General features: G+C 44.3%; 1 protein-coding gene across 1 annotated transcript in view; it reads left to right on the forward strand.

Annotated features, from left to right (window-relative positions):
* The window catches only part of rictor (rapamycin-insensitive companion of Tor), a 34355-nt gene extending 12495 nt beyond the window's left edge, over nucleotides 1-21860 (forward strand). The window contains exons 2-9 of the mRNA XM_065228868.1: nucleotides 14930-16485; nucleotides 16548-17102; nucleotides 17161-17369; nucleotides 17425-17886; nucleotides 17951-19291; nucleotides 19357-19439; nucleotides 19501-20588; nucleotides 20653-21860. Of these exons, the coding sequence (XP_065084940.1) occupies nucleotides 14930-16485; nucleotides 16548-17102; nucleotides 17161-17369; nucleotides 17425-17886; nucleotides 17951-19291; nucleotides 19357-19439; nucleotides 19501-20588; nucleotides 20653-21114 (5756 nt within the window). The 3' untranslated portion in view covers nucleotides 21115-21860. The remainder of the gene's footprint in view (nucleotides 1-14929; nucleotides 16486-16547; nucleotides 17103-17160; nucleotides 17370-17424; nucleotides 17887-17950; nucleotides 19292-19356; nucleotides 19440-19500; nucleotides 20589-20652) is intronic.
* Nucleotides 21861-22178: the final 318 nt, after the last annotated feature.

The raw sequence follows: 22178 nt of genomic DNA on the forward strand, positions 1-22178 counted from the left end.
CGCTTGGACAAATGGGATAAGACGAACCACCTATTCTCAGATACTCAATTTGGTTTCCGTATGGGCAAGGGAACGAACGACTGCCTCGCGTTGCTTTCCACAGAAATTCAGTTGGCTTTTGGTAAAAAAGAGCAAATGGCTTCTGTATTCTTGGATATTAAGAAGGCTTTTGATTCAGTATCGGTTGAAGTCCTTTCAGACAAACTCCACGTTTGTGGCCTTAATAACTTTTTATACAATTTGCTGTCAGAGAAACATGTGAGCTTTTCTTATGGAAACTCTACAGCTTCACGATTTAGCTGCATGGGCCTCCCCCAAGGCTCATGTTTGTACAATTTCTACGTCAGAGAAATTGATAATTGTCTTAGTGACAACTGCACGTTGAGACAACTTGCAGATGACGGCGTAGTGTCTGTGACAGGGCCCCTAGGGGTCGACCTGCAAGGACCCTTACAGGATACCTTAGACAGTTTGTCTACTTGGGCTATTCAGCTAGGTATCGAATTCTCTACGGAGAAAACTGAGTTGATCGTTTTTTCTAGGAAGCATAGCCCAGCTTCAAATTTTGGGTAAACCGATCACTCATTCTATGTCGTTCAAATATCTTTAGGTCTGGTTCGATTCGAAATGCACCTGGAGATCCCACATTGAGTATCTGAAGCGGAAATGCCAATAAAGGATCAATTTTCTCCGTAAAATTACCGGAACGTGATGGGGAGCCCATCCGCAAGATCTTCTAACGTTGTACCGGACAACGATTTTATCGGCGGCTAAAACGCACATCATCAAACTGGAACGGATCCAGTATCGCTGTCATCGTATCGCGTTACACTCGCATGCACTCGACTCATACGATGAGTCTCGAAGTGTTGGCGGGCATGTTGCCACTCTCTGATCGGTTTTCGGAATTGTCCGTTGCGAAATTATGAACCGACTGGAGATTGCAAACTTTGAGAAGCTTCTTGAGCTAAACCCTCAAACTCCTTTAATGTCACTGTACTACGTGTGCATAACACAGGATGTCAGCCCTTGGCAACATAATACCAATCGTGTTTGCTTCTCCGACTTCGGTAATTCAGTTAATTTTAATTTATCTATGACGCAAGAGATTCGCTGAACCCCAGAGCATCATCGTTCCATGATTGCTCCGTCAATTTTTGCTGCAAAGTTTGGCCAAGTTGATTCCACAAGAACGTTCTTTACAGATGGATCACTGATAGAGGCGTAAAAAAATGGTTTTTATTTGTCGCGGATTTCTCTTGTTCTCTCGGTGGATCACGCGGATCAAATTTTGACAATCTTGTAACAGCCCTGAAATTTATACTGAAGGAAGCGTAGAGGAGTAGAAATATGTTGTATGATGGTAATGAAAGCAAACGTTTCAAATGTAGATGCCAAGGAATCCAGATGATTTTCGACAACAACACTATACTATTCTGCAGCAGTCATAAGTTCCAGTAGGAATTTAGTCAGCTTTAGACCTTTAACCAAATTGTGCATTAAATCAAGTACTAAGTTCAATTCATCGGGAAAAAAAACCCACACATTGGACTCACTGTTTGGCACGAGCTATCCCAGATTCCCTTTACTATCCCTCTAACCCACATCCGATCTCAGCGAATGCCACGCAAGGCCATAAATATGCACCTAGCTATACATTGCAGCATATGACGGATGACGGATGTGCGCATTCCGGCTTCGGACGAACAGAAACTGAGTTTTCAGTTTTCGCTCTCCCTCTCCGTTTTGTTTTAATCACTGCACTTTTCACTACCCCTCTTTCTCTCTCTATCGCTCCGGATTGTACTACACCGCATATAGGGTGGGTACTACTTGACTGCATCCGTGCATCGCGAGTATAGTGGAAATGCCTGGCCGAATAGTACTACATAGGCTATAGTTGCGCATTAACCATCTACGTTCGTTCCACGCACGTGATACGGTATAATGCACCAACCACACCACTCTCACACACACCCGTCATCTACGACGGGCTTCTTTTTCTCTTGCTTGAGCGAAGAAAAAAAAACTGCACCCCACAAAGCGCAACCAAAATGTAAACAAAAAGTTGTAAAAATTGTATCATTGACCCTTTTTGTCGCTGCTCATTCGCGTTCGCGTTTCCCGTACTAAGCGATTGACACAATACTTGAACGCAGTAACTACTACTGTAGTCTCGGAAGAAGAAAAAAAATGTAGCACTTTTCCAAAAATAGTCCCTCCGACTCGGTTCGGATCGAACTGCTGCCAGCAGAAAACAACGACGGTATTAAAAGTACGAATCGCGTACGAAATTGAAGGTATGTTTTTGTTTTGGGTGGTCAACGAGCCGAGCTGACCACTTGTTTATTTTCGATCTCGTCGATCGTCGTTCATCAGATGGTCAGGTCGCAGCAGATTTTCCTAGTTCCGACGCAAAATGCAATGCTAACACGGTTTTTCGAATGGTGCAGGCGCTACGAAAGGCAGTTTTTCTGAATGAAGCAGAATCTTCTATGGGCCGGTGCGTCAATCATCGAGCACATTGGTTCAATTGGTCAAATTTTAGATTTGTTTATGTTTGCCTAAAATGTTTATAAATTAGTTACACATATTTCTAGATGACCATTTCAAATGAGCGATTCTCTTCATCGATTATCTCTTTTGGTAATCACTGCTAAACAAACAGATTTCGCGCTAATTTTACCACATAGTTTCATGACGGAGGTTCTTATCTAGCATTCAAAACGTCAAATACAAAATGGAAAGGTTTTGCAGCTGAAAGTCGACGAAAAGAATCGATCAATGCAGATAGGACCCTTTGAAATGTTTATCTAGATTTGTTGTAGAATAATTTTAGAGATGTAATGCACCATCTATTGAACAATTCTCGCGTAACATTTGAAAAGGGCCTATCCTCGTTGAACAATTCTCTTCATCGACTTTCTCTTTGGTTTACCACAGGAGCATAAACGATTTTCTCGCTTTCAGGAATCATCCAAAATATTTTCCCGAGAGAAAATATTCGGATAATCCCGAGCAACCTGATTCTCAATAGGACTACACTGATAAAATTTCAAATATTGTTTTTATGTGTCCCACACATGAATTTTTGCAATGTGATCAACAAATGATATTTATGTGTCGGACACATACTTAATATGTGGACACGTAGATGCCATGTGTAACCACACATACTATTCATTTTACTCATACATTTCATTTGTGCTTCTGGGTGGATTCTGTTTATGTGTGGTCACATGAAAATCATGTGGAATTTGATATGGAAATTCGTCAATAAAAATGTGTGGAATTTTATTAGTGTAGTAAGACCCAAACTGAAACTATGGGAACTCTCGAATTGCTTAGCAAGTTTCTGAGCCTTCTTTAAGCGCTGGAATAGACTTTTTAAGTTTTTTCAAAAATTTTGTGAGTTTCCAAAAGGGTTTGGAACTCGGGTCTAATTTAGAAACATTATTTTCAAAAGTTTTGTTCCTCAGTGCAGAGAATCGCTTTTTAATTTGTTTTTGCAAATCCCGCCAGATAACTTTCATGGCAAGATCGCGTGTTCTTTGAAATTGTCTCCTACGGACATTTTTAAGACGGATCAAGAGCTGAAGATCATCGTCTATTATAATTGAATCGAATTTAACCTCGCATGTTGGTACTGAGGCAGCTCTTGCCTCAACTATAGAAGTAGTCAGAGATTCAAGAGCATAATTAATTTCATCTTTGGTTTGCAAAGGAATGTTTGGATCGAAGTTATATTCCATAAATGTTCGATACTGCTCCCAATCAGCTCTATGGTAATTGAAAGTAGAGCTGTTGGGATTAGAAATTATTTCTTGGGATATTTCAAAAGTTACTGGTAGGTGATCAGAACCGAAGTCAGCAGGGGTCATCAATTGGCTACAAAGTGGCCATGAATCAGTTAAGACCAAATCAATAGTTGAGGAATTTCTTGCAGAAGAAAAGCATGTTGGGCTGTTTGAATATTGAATAGTGTAATAACCTGCAGAACAATCATCAAACAGAATATTACCATTGGAATTACTTTGAGCATTATTCCATGAGCGGTGTTTTGCATTAAAATCACCAATATGAAGAATTTAGACCTATGACGGGTAAGTTTGTGAACGTCATTCTTTTGCTGGCCTACGCATTGGAATGGCAAATAGGCAGCTATAAACGTATGTTGTCCAAATTTTGTTTCAACCGAAACTCCCAATGTTTCAAAAACTTTGATTTCAAATAAAGAAAGAATTTTATGTTTGATTCGTCTATGAACAATGATGGCAACGGCCACAGGATCCATCAAGACGATCATTTCTATAAATGAAATAATTTGCGGCTTATGACTTACTTATGGTCAGGTTTAAGGAACGTTTCAGTTATAACGGCAATATGCACGTTATGAACTCTCAAAAAGTTAAATAGCTCGTCTTCATTATCTTTAAGAGATCGAGCATTCCAATTTAAAATATTTAATGCTTTAAAATCCATTACTGAATTTTAAAGTCATGACAATATTATTTGCAAATTTTACTCCGGTTTGAATAGCATCAAACATGGAGTTAGCATATCAGAAATCATGTAAATTAATGATTTCTGTAAAAATTCCATTTTAGGGGCAGTAATGCTTCCTAAGTCAAAATTTTCAAAATTTCCGTTAGAACGTTGGTTAGTATTTTGATTTCTACCCGGTGCTATAGCAGCATAGGTAGCTCCATTAACTCGTTGAACATTGTTAGCAGCGGGGGGAGTAGGTACAGATGAAACATTTGATGCAACAGATGAAACATTTGATGCAATAGTAGAATTTGTTCCTCGCTGACCGTTGTTAACAGCAGAGGAATTTGTACCTGTTCGGAAACATGGAGCGTTTCCTACCTGTCGCTTAGAACGAGATTGTAGGATCGCTTTGCGAGTCTTACATTCCCAAAAATTGGATTTGTGGTTTTCACCACAATTTGAACATTTAAATTTCTTAGGATCTTCCTTCACAGGACAGTCGTCCTTTGCGTGAGAGGAATCACCACAATTCATGCATTTAGCTGGCATGTAGCAATTTTTATTTCCGTGACCCCAACCCTGGCACTTACGGCACTATGTGAGGTTTTGGAAATTTCCTCCAGTCTTCCTGAAGTGTTCCCACTTCACTCGGACATGGAGCATAAGGCTAGCTTTTTCTAAGGCCTTAAGGTTGTTTAGTTCACTAGACTTGAAGTGAACTAAATAAAAATCATTAAAAATCCCGTTGTGCGAATCGCCAGGACGGGATTTCATTTTCATTATGATTACTTGGAGTGGCACAACTCCAAGTAATTTTACCAGTTCATCTTTGATCTGATCCAGGGATTCACCACTGGGCAGGCCTTTCATGACAACCTTGAACACACGTTCAGTTTTGGTGTCGTAATTTAAAAATTTATGCTGTTTCTCAATAAGATACTTGAGAAGACATATAAACACCGACGAACCGACGTGACAGCTCATAGAAGCTACTTTCAAAATCTTGCCCAAGACGCCATATTTAAAATACGTTAAACACTACCGCCTGCTACTCATCCGATCGCGACATATCATGAACAAGGATACGAACACACGTTAAATTTATATTGACTTGGTTGGCGTCTCACCTCGTTTGACAGATCTGATCGCCCGTTGGACAGATCAAATCATTTTATAAATCGAATTGCGGATAAACGAAATGCTCCAGTGTCATGTCGGTTCGTCGGTGATATAAATCCGTCCAAGGTTTCAGCCAATACACGGCATTCACCCCGACGTCCAATTTGTAGTGAAATCTTGAATTTCACGAAGCTCAAAAGTTCCATGCGAAGAGCATGGAAATCGGAAGTGGTTTTCACAATAGGGGGAATCTTTTCCTTCTGAGCATTAAGCCGGGAAAGTTTACTAGAATTTTTCCTGGATGATGGATCATTCTCATCATTGGTGAGCATATCAAATTGATTGCTCAAATTAATTTCATCAGAAGAGGGATCAAGAGTTTGCCCCTTTCTTTTGCGCTTAGGCGCCATGGCGGCAGTAAATTTTTATCCAAATCGACTTCCAAGCAGATTACTATAAGAATCCAAAGGATCGTAGAGGAATTTTCCAAATCGATGTCCAAGCTGGATACCTCGGGTAGGGTCCAAACAAGGATCGAAGAGGAATTATAGTCGAACAAGGTAGAAATTTGACAGGTTGAGCATTGAAAAGTACTGTTTAAAGTTGTTGTAGCTTTAGGTAGTAAAGGGTGATACGGTCAAAATTTGGTCAATATCAACTTGACGTATTTCTTTCAATTTTGCATTTAAAAAACCTGAACACCCCTCATTTTGAAGGTGTGTGTGTGTAGAATGTTGCTCCTATTTTGATTTTGGAATTCACTCTTCAGTTGTCAAAATGCCGTCCAAGCAAGAAGAGCAGCGTATCAAAATTTTGCTCGCGTATCGCGAAAATCCGAGCTACTCGCACGCAAAGTTGGCAAAATCGCTAAAAGTTGCCAAATCAACCGTTACAAATGTAATTAAAGTGTTTGGGGAACGTTTGTCGACAGCCAGGAAGTCTGGATCGGGGGGAAATCGAAAACCGGAAGCCGCTGAGACGACAAATAGAGTTGCCGGTAGTTTCAAGCGAAACCCTAACCTCTCTCTCCGAGATGCCGCAAATAAGCTGGGTGTATCGTCTACAACCGTGCATCGAGCCAAAAAACGAGCCGGACTATCGACTTACAAGAAGGTAGTGACTCCAAATCGCGATGATAAACAAAATACGACGGCCAAAGCGTGATCCCGGAGGCTGTACACGACGATGCTGACGAAGTTTGACTGCGTGGTAATGGACGACGAAACCTACGTCAAAGCCGACTACAAGCAGCTTCCGGGACAGGAGTTTTATACGGCAAAAGGAAGGGGAAAGGTAGCAGATGTTTTCAAGCACATGAAACTGTCAAAGTTCGCAAAGAAATATCTGGTTTGGCAAGCCATCTGTACCTGTGGCTTGAAAAGCAGCATTTTCATAGCTTCCGGGACTGTCAACCAAGAAATTTACGTGAAAGAGTGTTTGAATAAACGTCTGCTGCCTTTCCTGAAGAAACACGGTTGTTCCGTACTGTTTTGGCCGGATTTGGCATCTTGCCATTACGGTAAAAAGGCCATGGAGTGGTACGCCGCCAACAACGTGCAGGTGGTTCCCAAGGACAAGAACCCTCCCAACACGCCAGAGCTCCGCCCAATTGAGAAATACTGGGCTATTGTCAAGCGGAACCTAAAGAAGACCAAAAAACTGCTAAGGGCGAGCAGCAGTTCAAGGCAAACTGGCTTTCTGCGGCGAAGAAGGTGGACAAGGTGGCTGTACAAAATCTGATGGCAGGGGTCAAGCGTAAGGCCCGGCAATTCGGATTTGGAAAAGCGGAAGCCTAACTGAATATTTTTCCTGAATTTTATACTAATTGAACTTGAAAAAGAAATTTAATTTGATTTTTTAAATAAACGATTTCACCGATTTACACGCGTTTTCCCTTGAACAAATTTTGACCGTATCACCCTTTAGTAACACTTCCTTCAGCAAAAAGCAAATAGATCCGCACGTATTGTTTTGGTATTGCATTATCATAATTTGTTATTGGAATAGTATTGTGGGAACATTTTTTACGTAGGACTACGTCTTTGATTTCTATATGGGGGTACACTTTGTGAAAACCGAAAATGGAACATGTAACAAATTAAGAAAGATTTTGAACGTTAATAACTCAGCTGCCCCTGGTCCAATTTCAATAAATTTTTCACCAATCGATAACAATGCTTCCGTATGTTGATTTTCAACAAAAACTATTTAAAAACTGGTAAATGTCCAGCATTATCCAAAAGCGTCGAATTAACTAACAAATCCACCAATTACCTACATGCATATGCTGCTTCCCCAGCACAGTCGTCAGAGAGTAGTAAGTAGACGAAACAAGTCGAAGTGGCATTCGCCTCCGATCCTCGGGCGCGTGCGAATAGGGAGGATGGAATTGCGTAATATTTTGCACACTCATCGCCATACTCAGAACCACACGCTCCCAACGACCACACCACTGTGTGGTGGTGTTCGGTTGTCGCAATTAGTAGCAGCAGTAGTAGTGCTTTCGGCGTGTGGCGTTGAAAATTGTTCTCCAGTAACAACGAAAGGCTGCCTGCAAGCAGCGATCTGCAGAGCCCACATAAGCAACCATCAATGGAGGACGAAGCTGCACCGCTATCCTATGGATCGGAATCAGTAGCTCTTCGTGAGTCGCTGCGGGTCGGTCATCTATGCCATGCGTGTCACCCTCGCTCCAAACGACATACAGCTCGACAGCCTCATCCGTGTTGAACACCCAGCTCAGAATTACTCAACCATCACTACAAAACGGTCCTTTTCAGGGCCACCAAAAATTTGTCAAAGAGTATTATTTGGACATTGGTCAAGGTCATCAGTTCCCGCAAGCAGCTAGCTATCAAGGCTCAACCTGTCTATAGAAGGTGTGGAATTGTAGGCCTGAATATATTGGGTGCAATTAGTTTTTCCTCGGCTTTCATTCCGCACGATTCGTTTCTTTCTTTTAATCAATCACCCTTGTAGTGACGTCGAAAAGATTGTTTCAATCGGCGCTTACATATGAAATTTAATGTGGATTATAGAATTTTTTGTATGTTACCAAAATTGATGAATGTTTTGACACTAAATGTTGAGATAATTTATTGATTATTGAATTATCACACTGTATACCATGAAAAAGCAGCCTGGTTGTGAGTTTTTGCCTGTTTTAAAGTAAGGAGCTATCATAAAAAAAATCGCCAGCTGGTATTTCCCGGCGACTTTACAAATAATAAATAAAATCAAACAAAATCATCATGCAGAACTAGCTAGGATTTGTTTTACTGCATATTTCACAAAATTGCTTTCGAGTGTTAAGACATTGTCTCCCGCAAAGTTTACATTTTTCCCTCTACCAACACATACATCAGGGCTAGATAGATCTCCAAAGGATCTATAGAATCCACGCAATTTCAAAAAAACCAAAATGCACAGCATTACGAAAAGAGGTCAGGTTTCGACCAATAGCAGATAGATTTTAATTCTAAACAAGCCAAACGATTGGAAATTTTTGTACCAATCTGCTAAAACGAACATTTAGTTAATTTTCAATAGGTCACTATTGAAAAATACCAAATGTCCAACTTTTGCAATGGTGATCAAAATTATCACCGAATGTCTGAAAACAGCACATTCCCTAACACAGACTTAAAAATCGAATTCGATGCGGTCCCACTGAACGGTGCTCAATCAATCACCGTAAGTGGTGATGTCCAGTCCAGCAGCAGCAGCAGCAGGAGTGCTTTCAACAACAACAACAACGAAAGGCTGCCTGCAAGCAGCGAGCGCAGAGCTCATATGAGCAACCATAGAGAAGGAGGAAGAAGTCCCACCGCTAGGCTAGGATCGGAATCAGTAGCTCGTCGTGCTCAGCTCAGCATTACTCAACCATCACTACAAAACGGTCCTTTTCAGGACCACCATAAATTTGTTAAGAGTATTATTTGGACATTTGTCAAGGTCATCAGTTCCCGCAAGCAGCTAGCTATCAAGGCTCAACCTGGTCTCTATAGAAGGTGTAGAATTGTAGGCCCGAATGTATTGGTGAGATTAATCATCGTCCAACCATTTTCCAGAACACGCTGGTAGGAAGTGTTAAAAATCCATATAGAATTTGAGAGAAGTGGGAATTATTCGCTTTGGGTGCCCCAGAAAACCAATAAAATCAAATTTGTGAGAAAATTAGCTCTCACGAGTTCAATCTCTCGAAGTCCCTCCTTTTTTACATATTCTGCACAAACGATACTTTCCGTTCCGCCCCATTCATACAATTCGGAAGGAAATCCTGTGAGGGGTGAATTGAATACTTTTTTTTATTGGGTATCAAGCTGGAGCTGCGTGACAGCTTAGTTTTCAAGACTTGACACATTTCAATAAATTTTGCTTCTATCTTTGACAATACAGCAGAAGGACTAGCCTATGTTGACCGCTTGAACACTGGATTCCGTATGTATTGTTTCAAGATAGTTATAGAAAAAATGCTGTGACGTGTGCGCGTAGATACATCCGCGTAGTAAACCGATTGAATAAGTAAATCCGTTTCGAACGAAATATCTAAATTATGTAAGTTACGAAAACCGCGCGAATTCCGAAAGCCGTGCGAGACAACCGAAGCGAGAAAAAAGGCTTATTATCATTTAAAGAGTGCCACCAAAATAAATGTGATAGCCTATGTTGGCAAGTTGATTAATTTTGGTTTCCTCCCTAAGTATTCTACTTATTTTACTGTTGAGCTTTGTCTCAATTTAGTTATTTTACCGCACGTATCAATCATTTCAAGATTTCGCGACCGTACCGAACATTAATTAATTAATTTAGCTTTATTTAGGAGGCTTTCAGCCTTAGGCTGGTTCGCCTCCGATATACCGAACAAATTCTATACTACAGAAGCTCAAAAAAACTTTTGGTGAGCTCTACCGCATTGCGAATAACTTCTGCGTAAGCTCCGTAGACGTAGGCGCGTTGATTCCGACAGCCGCGAAAAGTTAAACATGCATCAATATCGCATAAGGAAAGATCGATTTTACGTATAGTTTAGTTCATAGATTAACATTGACTGCTGTTTACAAATGTAAGTACTTGAACACTAAGAAATAAGTTAACTCAAATGCTTTAACCGCATATATAAGAGATTTCGCGTATTGAGAAAATAATATAGTAATCGAGTACAACAAACTCAGGGGAATACAATGCCTCCAAAAGTTTAAAAGCTATTAATTGTCACATACCTCTACTTTTACTTATTTCCTAAACTATTGCTCTCCTCGTTAATCTGCTTAATGCTATTGGTCTGGTTGTGTTTTCTTTTTAAAATTCAAGACCAAATAAGAAGATTTATTCCACAACTTTAAAGGTTAGTTGCCTCCCTAAGCGGACCCCCGCATCCTAATTCTTTTGTTAATCTACTTAATGTCATTAGACTTTCTGAAGTTTCTTATTTAAGTTCATTTGATGATTATGATATCTCATTAGTCTAATTTAATAAATTATTAAAAGCTCTAATTCATCTTATCAATCATAACCCATGCTTTATTAAGTACCTGCACTTGTGCTTGTAATCTAAAATTAAAGGTGTTTCAAGTACTTTTGATTTAAGACTATACCTATTTATTATATCTTAGTTCGACCCAGGTAACACCTTCATGTGACTAAAATGCTTAATTTTGAAGTAAGTTTCCTAGCTGATTTTTTAATTATATAGGGTATATGTTCCAATTACGCTCTCACGTTTCCACTATGTCGCACCACAAAAATACATATGGGTATGTCACAATAGAAGCACGCCACAGTGGAAATCCCGAGCCATAGTTCAAACACTTATCCCAAATCAAAATGAAGCACATATAAGATAAGTTACAATACCATGTACAAAAATGATGTTTAACATTGTTTCCTGAGCAATACTTCAATGAAAACAACAATGAAAGCTTGTCACGCAAATAGAAGGAGCACCGATGGGCACTTTCTGAAATATTTCAATAGTATAATTCCCTTGCAAACCCAAATAAATCTATCTGCGTAAAAAAAAAATAAAGAGTGATTTGCGGCAAAACCCGCCAGTATCACACCCAACGTCAGTGCCTATACGTAAGCGTACTACGACGCGGCTCTCAATTGAAGGAGTAACAAGTGTGATACTATCACTGCTAGACTAGATCTTTGGTTCTCTAATGCAGTGGTTTATCAGAGAGGGGAAGCTTAGTAATCCCCATTGCCTGCCCATGGCGCCATTCTATCGCAGCATGAGCCAGCAACGCCGACCATAAACCTACCGTCTCCAACACTCCACTATAAAGCATGAACTTAAGCCCGCCCACCAACAGTAAGGTGCAAAAACTAGCCATGGGGAGGGAGGGGTGAATTGAATACACTTTAATAATGACGATTGATCAATTAAAAGAACTAAATGTTCACATTTGTTCCGTCCACTAGCGGTCCTACGTCAAGCTTCCGTTCGTGCAACTAGGCACAGACCTTTCTACTTTTTAGCTATTATTTTATGGTATTTTACCTCTTTTGTCAGGCTCACCTATACCAATTTAAGGTTTCGAGATATTCGTTCCTGCTCGGGAAGAAAACAAATTTGTTTTTAGTTAGTTGAAGATGCTAATTTCAAATAACAGACTAAACTGGTAATTTTTATACGATAGATGCGGAGATGAAAGTATAGAGCTGATAGTGGATGTTGTTTTTCCGCTTCTACTCATCGAGCCCATTCCGTACATACCCATATTGCATGGGTTTAGATGCATATTCGCTGTCCGGAGGCTGCCATATTGTATTTTGGTTCACCATCTTGAATTCCAAAATGGCAGTGGATGTCGTTTTTCCGCTTGTATTCATCGAGCCCATTCCGTAGATACCGATATTGCATGGGCTTAGATGCATATTCGCTGTCCGGAGGCCACCATATAGGATTTTGGTGCGCCATATTGAATTCCAAAATGGCGGATGTTGATTTTCCGCTTCTACTCATCAAGCCCATTCCGTAGATACCCATATTGCCTAGGTTTAGTTGAATATTCGTTGTCCGGAGGTCGCCATATTGGATTTTGGTCTGCCATCTTGGATTTGTGGAAGCCATCATTTTAATTCCATCCGGAATACTGACTTGAAGTCCGGAATGCCCCAGACTCTAGAATTTAACATATCTGCTAATCCTACGATTTTCGATGATGATGGCTTGTGATATTGGTGCCTGTGATTTTAGGTGATACCTATTGATCTTGAAAGATAGCTGATTTTGATTTTCTTATCCTGATTTTAGCCAACACTGCTACGAACCTCACAAGACCTTGAGATCTGTTAAATTTCGCATTTTTTTTCCAGGGGTATCCCAAGGAATATTCTCAAATTATTTGAAATTCCTTGGAACATTAAGACATGATAAAAGAAAAAAATGCTGATCTATAAAAAGATCACTGGGCGTTAATGGGTTAAGTACACCGTGAACAAAACAAGCAATAAGAGCGGTAGTTCTCTCCAGGCATGAGCTGTGGACGATGCTCGAGGTGAGAACCTGCAAGCACTGGGAGTTTTCGAATGACGCATGTTTAGGGCTATACAAACAAATTGACGCAAGTCTATGGTCCAGTTCCATTTATCGCTCTATTTACCCCGACACCTCCCTTCCCCCCCCACGGTACGTGTGGCGAGTGGACTCGATATTTGAAAAGCTGTCCATCTCGTTTCGATCTCGTTTGAGGCGGCGACTGGCAGGAAGAATTCCGCCTATCTACAGAACCTGAAATCCGTGTTTCGCCCCCGGGTTCTATTTCAGGAATCTCCACCGAAACGGTGGTGGTGTGACAGTTTTGTTTTGCGGTGATATTGTTGTCGTCTGTGCTTAATAGCCGCATAGCCACACTCCCACGAATTCGCGTCGTCGTCGTCGTCGATGTTTTCCTTAGAGGAAACATTTGTTTTCGATGGGATCCCATTGAAATAAAATTCTGTGTTTGACGAAATTCTTCGAATGTTTTTGTCTCTGCTGTTATTTGGGTTTCTTTTGTCTACCGAGCGACTGGCGAAGTTGACCGGTATTTGAGCCACGATTGAAGCGCGCGGGTGTTAACGAACAATGCTGGCTATTAGTAGTGCTGCTCGCGGAATGGCCTTGTGCTTCTTTCGTTTGATGATAGTATATTTTCACATTTTGACATTGTGGCACTGCAAGATTTTTTTTCCGAAAAGGATGATGTGCAAATAGATGACCTTTTCCTGCTGCGCTAATACACGTGCGTTGCGATAAGAGCCTTCACAGTGCTGGTTGAGGATTGAGACGTATTAGGATCAATAGGTGTAGATATATCTCGACGGACATTTCAAATGGTCCTATCTGCTTTGATTGATTCTCTTCTGATAACCACTGCTATGCTAATAGATTTCGCGTTAATTTTACCCCATAGTTTGATCCAAAACGTCAAATATAACAAAGAAAGATTTTGCAGTTGACCTATTAATAAAAGAGAAAGTCGATGAAGAGAATCGATCAAAGCAGATAGAACTTTTTGTTTATCTAGATATATGTTCGCTACTATTCCAAACAGCAGCTAGGGTGCTATGCAGTACGGCATGCAGGCTGTTTTACCCAATTGCCTGTCTGTACATTGCCTCCCGTCCTATCTGAGCGTTCATGTCGCCGATGACGATCTTGACGTCCCGTTGCGAACAGCCGTCGTACACCTGTTCCAGCTTCTTTCTCGTCATGGGCTCTCCCTTCGTGTGGGCAGTGCACGTTGATGATGATGTAGTTGAAGAAACGGCCCTTAATCTTCAACTTGCACATCCTCGCGTTGATCGGTTGCAACCCAGCACTACAAAGCCGGTTCCCAGCTCGTTGGTGGTGCCACAGCTCTGATAGAAAGTAGCAGTTCGATGCCCGCTTTTCCATACCTTTTGCCACGTCCAGCTAAGTTCCTGCAGTGCTACGACTTCGATCGTCATAGATTAACCTATCGCAGTGCGGGGAGCCGAGCGATTTGCAGTTACATTTTCCGAGTTTCCAATCGTAGTCCTTATTTCGTCGCGTAGGTCTGCACCTCTATGGTGAACAGACGCTCGAGTTTGGTGAAGCATTTCCTCTATCACCGTTCTGTGGTTACCGCGCCAGTGTTTTTTGGCATGACATTAACGTAAATGTTCCGAGAAAGGTAGTATGGACGAAAGCTACCTATGTTTTCACGTAGATCACACATGCATATTTTTTTTTGGGGTGCTGAGACTTCCCTGGGTCTTGGGAGTATTCTATCTAAATTCACTTAAACAATGTCAATGTCAATGCCAAAGCTAACGCAAACTTTCCCTTCCCTCCCATCTGTTGCAGGTCGCCCCGCGCCGGAAGATTGCTACCGTCTGGATCTGGCCAAAACGATCCGGGACAACGCTCAGGACATCTACGTGGGCCTCAGCGCCCGAACAACAAACGAAAACAAACGACTCAGTCTACTGAATGGACTAGTGAAACTAATCGAACGATGGAAAAAGGAAAACACTCTCGGCAGCTGTCCGCTGCTGATCAGTGGGAGTCCCCAGAGGCGGCTCCTGCAGCAACGGGAAGGTGCTCTGGCATTTGCCGCGTCGGAGTGGCTGTACTGCATCAGCGCCTCGCTGGTGCACCATTTTACGCAAATCCGAGCTGGAGCGCTGAGAGCGATGCGCCATCTGCTGATGGCACCGGGGGATGTGAGGGCGCTAAATGAACTTCAGTTGGGACATTTGATCTGTAGGAGTTTGGATGTGTTGTTGAAGAACGAGGAAGAACGGGTACAGGCGCTCAAGTTGGTCCGGAAGCAACTGATGGTTGCTCCGGAATTTGTGAGCCCTGCCGTGGTGCGGTGTTTGGTGTCACTGGGGGAAAGCGGAGCCGAGGAAAGAACCGTGCGGATGGATAGGGAAGATCGAATGTTGCGGGCCTGTTTGGCTACGCTGTGCGAGTTTGGAGTTCTGAATCCGAGGCTGCTGATAGTTTGCGGTGGGGTGAGTGTAATCACCCGGAATGTTTTGGAGTGTCACAGTCCGCGGATAGCGGAAAGTCTGTGTGGAGTGTTGTTGCACCTGCTGGAATGGCCAAAAACTCGACAGATTGCCGGCGTCCGGCTGGACTGCCTGGGTGCTCCGTATTGTGATTTCACCTATCGTCTAGGGATTATGGATAAAAACAAGGATGCTCGCGACTTACGGTTTACCTGTAGTCGACTGGCGCTGCTGTCGGTGTTGCGCAGCTGGGCAGGGACGATCGAGTTTTGTAATCCGGCGAAGCCGTCGGGATTGAAAGCAATCATTGATATACTTTACCTGAATCAACTGGAGGTGCGCAAAGCTGTGCTGGATCTGCTGTACGAATTGCTAGGTCTTCCACAGCTCGTCTGGACAGACGAGTATTCCGTTGCGCTGTCCGTAGTCGATCCGGCCGAGTACCAGGACTCATGGCGTCTGAACGAGGGTTTTGTCGCAGCGGAAGGAACCTCCGTGCTTCCATCGCTTGCCAGTCGTGTGCCAAACGTTTCCGACATTCACCTCGCTTTGCTCCTTTACTGCTTCGTTGAGAATGGGCTGCTGAATGCCCTGGTAGAGGTGATCATCTCGAGCGATACCTTCATTTCGGTTCGTGCGACAATTCTGCTGGGGAAAATCCTACATCAAATGCACCTGCTGCTGCCGGCGGAAATTTGCAGCGCAACGCCATCCTCTACACTGCCGACTCTAATCTCGAAAGCCATGGAAGGAAACCATCAGGCCAAGGCGGCCATCGCTGCCCTCCAGCAGTTCCATCAAATGCTACAAAATCGACCGGCTTCCTGTTCGCTCTTCCTCGATTGCATCATCCAGAGCGGGGAACTGATCAACACTAGGATATTCAAGCGGGAGCTGAGTTCGCAGGTAATTTTGGAAATGTCCCATCTGTCGATTGAGCCCTCAAGGGTGTTCTTTTTGTTTTGCAGGAAACAGTTCCCTTGCCAGCAACCAAATACGCGACCCTGGACAGCAGTTCCGGGTTCGGGACGAAACGCACTCGTCACGATTCGGTCGGATCGACGGGTAGCTCCAGTGGTGGTGGAGGAGGTGTCGGAGGTCGCCTAGGCTATCTATTCACGGGAAGTCTGCCCCTGCAGAATGGATCTACGCTGGACGACAGCGCCACGGTTACAGCGGGAAAGGCCAACGGTGTGAAGCGGTCCAGTTTGAAGCGGGCTCGCTTCATTCAATTTTTCGATAATCTCAAAGAAAACGAACGACTCATCAGGGACTCCAATGTGCTGGGCAACAAGGATCCGAACATGTGGGACTGGGACATAGTGATCACGATCTTCCGATCGGACAGTTTGGGAAGCAAGCTGGACGATCAGAATACGCGGTTCATCAAGAGGATTATCGATTACTTCAAACCGAGCAACAATCGCTTCTCGCATCAGGATCTGACCGGAAACAGCCGGCAACTGCCGGCGTACGTCACGGCAGCGCTGGAACTGCTCGATTGGTTGCAGCAGAGTCAGGAGGTAGGTTCGCAATTGCGGTGGGTGTAAACATGAATCTAAATATCCTTCTTTTCCATAGCTGGAATGCATTCGCATCCTGACCGATCTGTTCACGGACATCAGCCGCCAGTTGATGTCGATCCACGCCAAAAAGTCAGCCCACGAGTGTCTGTTCAGCCCGCAGCACATGACCAGCACCATGTGTCAGCAGTACTTCCTATTCATCGGCCGAATGTGTCGAACGGAGAAGGGACTCAGCGTGCTGACCAATACGGATGTGTTCAAGGAGTAAGTTCCCCTGGGTTGACGCGTTACAGATTCTACAAATGTCCATTTCTTCCAGATTGACGACAATCGTTACGAAAACCAATCACATCTGCTACGTGAAGCTGATCGTTTCCGGGCTGGACTACAGTCTGGACGGTGAACCGCGGAAGATCTTGCTGCGAGCGTTACTCAAACATCCCTCGGCCAAAGCTCGACTGTATGCTACGCAGTTCCTGCGGGTTTTGCTCCGGGCTCGCCTGCCTGATTTCGAGGTGTGGGGTGTTCAGATTCTGCTGAAGCTGGTCGACGAGTGTCAGGCCAAGTGCGTTCAACTGGCCGCCTTGGAAATCCTGGAAGAGGCCTGCTACGAACGGGAATACCTTGAGGAACTGGTCAACGTTTGGCCCAATCTGGAACGGGTCGCCGATCACGGAAAGCTAGTCATGATGAAGTTCTATTCGATACCGAGAGGCTTGAACCATCCGGATGCGAAGATCAAGGAGGAAATTGACGTGTGGGTTAAGGTTTACAATAAGAGGTAACATTTTGGGTGGGAAGGTTCCGTTGAGCATTGAATGATTTATTCTACTTTTGATCCTCAGATATGTCCTGTTGATCGAGGCCGACATCCACGCTTACCTGACGCAACACACCAAAACCGAGGATGGGACGTACAGCCGCCGACATTGCGCTCAGCGGCCTGGCGTCACCGCTCCGAACATGTTACCACATCTGTACGGCCAACTGGTGCAGAATTCGCAGGGCATGTCCAATCTGCAGATGCACGGTGATCTACAGAACTTGATCGAAACCCTTCTGCATGCCAAATGCAGCAACGAGAAGGACGTTATGACGCTTAAGGCAGCCATGTGGGCACTTGGTCACTTCTGCACCTGCAAGGAGGGAGTTTCCTACCTGAACGATTTCCCCGCGACCGTATTCGAACAGTTCGTACAGCTGGCAAAGTACGCCGAAGTCTACTCTGTACGATCAACTGCCCTCAATTGCCTCTGCCTGATTGCCACCACCCAAATGGGGGCCGACATTCTTCAAAAACTTGACTGGATATCGGTCCGACATGACAGGAGCACCTACTGGCCCGTCTACGAACCGGAGGAATGGTTCCCAAAGCAGTTCAATACTCCCGTTCGGCACAACTACGAATTTCCGCCGTACAACTACACGGCTCTGCTGGAAACGAACGAGCCACTCCTGCCAACCGAAGTCGACGACCACCTGATCGTATCCAGGATGGAGAGCACCTCCGTCAGTGAAGACCAAAGCGATTGCCCAACTACGACTACTTCCCGCTCGAAAACTCTCCCAGAAAGTGTCCTTGCTACGAACCGAACTCCAGCCTCCCAGAAACACAAACGCTCCCTATCGGAATCGAAAACGACCGACGGCATCAGTCTGATGAGTACGACGGCACCGGCGACTTCCAATCAGAATCCCGTCCTCTCGTCACACCCAAGGACCCGCTATAATTCCGGAACAGATTCCAACACGTCCGGAGTGAGTAGCTACGAATCGATCTTTGGCGGCCGGTTCCACGCGGACATGATGCAGCAGGGTCAACTGTCTCCCATTCCGAGCAGTTCGAATCTGATCGATCTTAAGAAGTTGTCTTCAGAGGAAAAATACCGGCGGATATCGCTGACCGGACTGCCGCTGAAGGAATCCATCGTTATGACGGCTCAGGACCTGTATGGTTACAATACTATGCGGATACTGCGGCGACGCTGCCGGCCCATGTTGTCCGAATCGGCGGCGGACGAGCTGGCGGAAATGATGGAAGATACCATGGCCAGCGTAACGTCGTCATCATCCACTTCGACGATATCACGCTTCCGACTGAGGGCTTCCAAAGCCCTTACCGAGCAGCAGAGGAAGCTAAAGGTCCGTAGCCTGGACCGGAATTATAGCCTCAATGCCATGATGGGGTAAGTTTTGCGAGGGATAAATCGAATGGTTTGAATTGTTTGAAAACGATGGAATTCTCTTGCAGGTATGATGAATTCCGGCAGAGCATACGGCTCAAACATCAGAGACTTCAACTGCAGGCGGACGTCAGAGGTCCCTGCTATGCAGGTAAGAATGAACATTTTGTTGGACAATTTTGGACTGCTGCAACATCCGCCGTTCTTTGCAGGTATCTGTCTCCCACGCAACATCCAGGACTTATTCCCGAGGGAGGAATCTACCGGTACGTACGTCTCGAACTTCACCCTGAACGAACTGGATGCAAACTATTCCGGCGAGTTGGACTCCCGAGATGGTAATGCAACCGCCAGCAGTATACTGATCGTAGATCGCGAATCGGCAGACTCCATCAAGCTGCTGCGGGCCAACTCGGTCGACAGTAACGGCACTGGTCACGTCCGTGACGATTGTCTCCAGTGCTGCCGTCGGCGGATCGACCCATCCGGTATGAGCACCAGCAGCCGGAGCGAGTTCTTCAACTCTTCCGAGAGCTCCTTCAGCGACGAGGTGGACCGGACACGGACCAGCATCCTGCGGCACGTTCAACGGATGGCCAATCCCGTGTGGAGCAAGCAGAGCCGAACGCAGCTGTTGGAACTCAAACAGAAACATCCCAGTGCGTTCCAGGACATATGCCTGTACTCGGAAGTGTGCCAGCAGCTGGGACGGAACACGTACCGTCTCGGCTCGCGGCGATTCCTGCAGGAGCTGTTCCTCGATTTGGACTTTGGCAGTTTCTACCGGGAACCGGGAGAGATTTCCAGCGCCCGAATCGATCGGTTACACTCGGATGAATCTGAACGGGCGTTGAACGGGGGGGATGTGTCCCCTTCTGGTTCCGGAACGAAGCCGAAGAAAACGACAGGAGTGACGAAGAGTAGCAGTAGTAGTGGTGATAATAGTGGCAATAGTGCTAGTGGAAGTAGGACTAACTACAGTGTGAAGGCGAATCAGGAAGCTAGCAATACGCAATCGAACTCGATCGATAATGAGAAAAACCGCAATAATATCCCTTCCGGCGAGGTGGCCGCCGCTGGTGGAACTAGTAGTGCTAGTAGTAGTAGTAATAGTAATGTGAACGGTATTAGTGATAGTAGTGGTGGTAGTGCTGGTCTCGCAATCAGCAAGCCACAGCACCTGAGATCGCCTCCGTTGGCCAGTTTGTACGAGACCAGCGTGGAAAATCTGGCCGAGATGAGTTCGACCCCCAAGGAGACTGGACTGCGCGTGCAGGTTGCCCTCGGGCAGATGGAGAGGGTAAGTTGAACAGTGTTGAGTTAAGGTCCTTTGAGAGGCCTAATTTCCAATCCGTTTATTCCAGCACGAAAAGGCTCTGAACCGCCACTCGACCGGCACGGACGTACCGGACGGTATCACCAAAGATTCCTCCAGCCGCTATGACGACGATGATCCATCGTCGTCCTCGTCATGCTCCGGAGCAGCTCCCCACAACCAAAATACCAAATATAGGACACGACCGCGCTTCAACACGCTGGAGCTGGATCTGAGCTGTACCAAAAACAAGTTCCCCATCCGAAGGGATCGTGGATCCGGATCGGGCCGAAGCTCGGACTACTCGCCCACGACTCCGACGGGGGGAATCATAACGACGTTCGGTGTGACGATCCTCAGCTCCGGGGAAAGCAGCTCGGTGACGAGTCCGACCAGTTGCGGCGGTGGTGCGGGAGTGCAACCGGAAATGCCACCACTGTTTTGCGAACAGCGACTGGAGCAGCAGCTCAAGGGATCCAAATCGGAGGCCGCGCTGATGACCAAGAAGTAAAAATGTGTCTCCGTTGTGAATGTGTGTGTGTCGATGGCGACTGTGAGTCCGTTTTAGATGTGTTGAGTTGAGTTCATCAGGTGGAAAGTGTTTTAGTTTTTAATTTTAGGCAACGTGATTGGTGGTTTTAGAAAGTTTCTTTTTTTTACAGACTAATGAATTGACATCAAATGCGTTTTCAAGATGAATTGCGCCACCCAGTAATGGTTGAGAATTGGAGACCTTCTGACTATAGCCAATTTACTATAATGATTTCAAAAAATGCTTCAAATGCTCTTCCAATGGGGCTTTGGACAAATTTGAAAGGTGTTTTGCGTAAGACGCTCTGAGATCCCATAAAATCTTCAAAAGAACCCTCAAACGCTGTTGGATGGACCTTAGTTTTCAAAAACTTTCGCAGCAGCTAATTTCATAATTTAGCCGAGTTCCGAAATCTCGCAAAGTTGACAACTCCCAGACGATTAAACATTTTGGTAAGCCCCAGAAGATTTAATATTTGACCTGAAATCTTGAAAATTTTGCTATGTTCGAGAAACTTGATCAATTTCCCAAATTTGGCCAAAATCTTAGAAGCTTGATAACCTAATTTGGTTAAATCAATTCCCTGGATCATTGATCAATTCCTGCAAAGTTATAATAAACTGTCTTGTTTCTGGAAGCTCGGCATTGCTCTATGCTGCAGAATGGTAAAAATTTAGCTAGTTCCCGGAAACTTGAATGTTTGGGAAATTCTTGTATAGTAGGTATTGGCAGGCATGGAAAATCATTTGCATTCATTTCGTGCATTCATTTACATTCATTTGCCTCTAACTGTTTTTCATTAACAGCACTCCGCAAAATGATGTAAATAGCTTTTGTAGGTTTTGTTATTAGCTACAACTTTTGTTAACAAGTCAAATCCATATCTCTGATGTATGACGAACCAGAGCGAACAGAAGCCACTACTGTTTTTCAGTGAATGTAATTTACATTCACTGAAAAACAGTAACAAGTTCTGCCAGCTCTAGTTCGTGATGCATAAGAGATACAGATTTGAGTTATGAGCAATTGTTGTAGCTAACAAC

The sequence above is a fragment of the Ochlerotatus camptorhynchus genome, unplaced genomic scaffold (assembly GCF_037179485.1).
Source record: "Ochlerotatus camptorhynchus isolate MF236.1 unplaced genomic scaffold, CSIRO-AGI_Acam_v1.1 ptg000304l, whole genome shotgun sequence".
Taxonomy (NCBI): Eukaryota; Metazoa; Arthropoda; class Insecta; order Diptera; family Culicidae; genus Ochlerotatus; species Ochlerotatus camptorhynchus.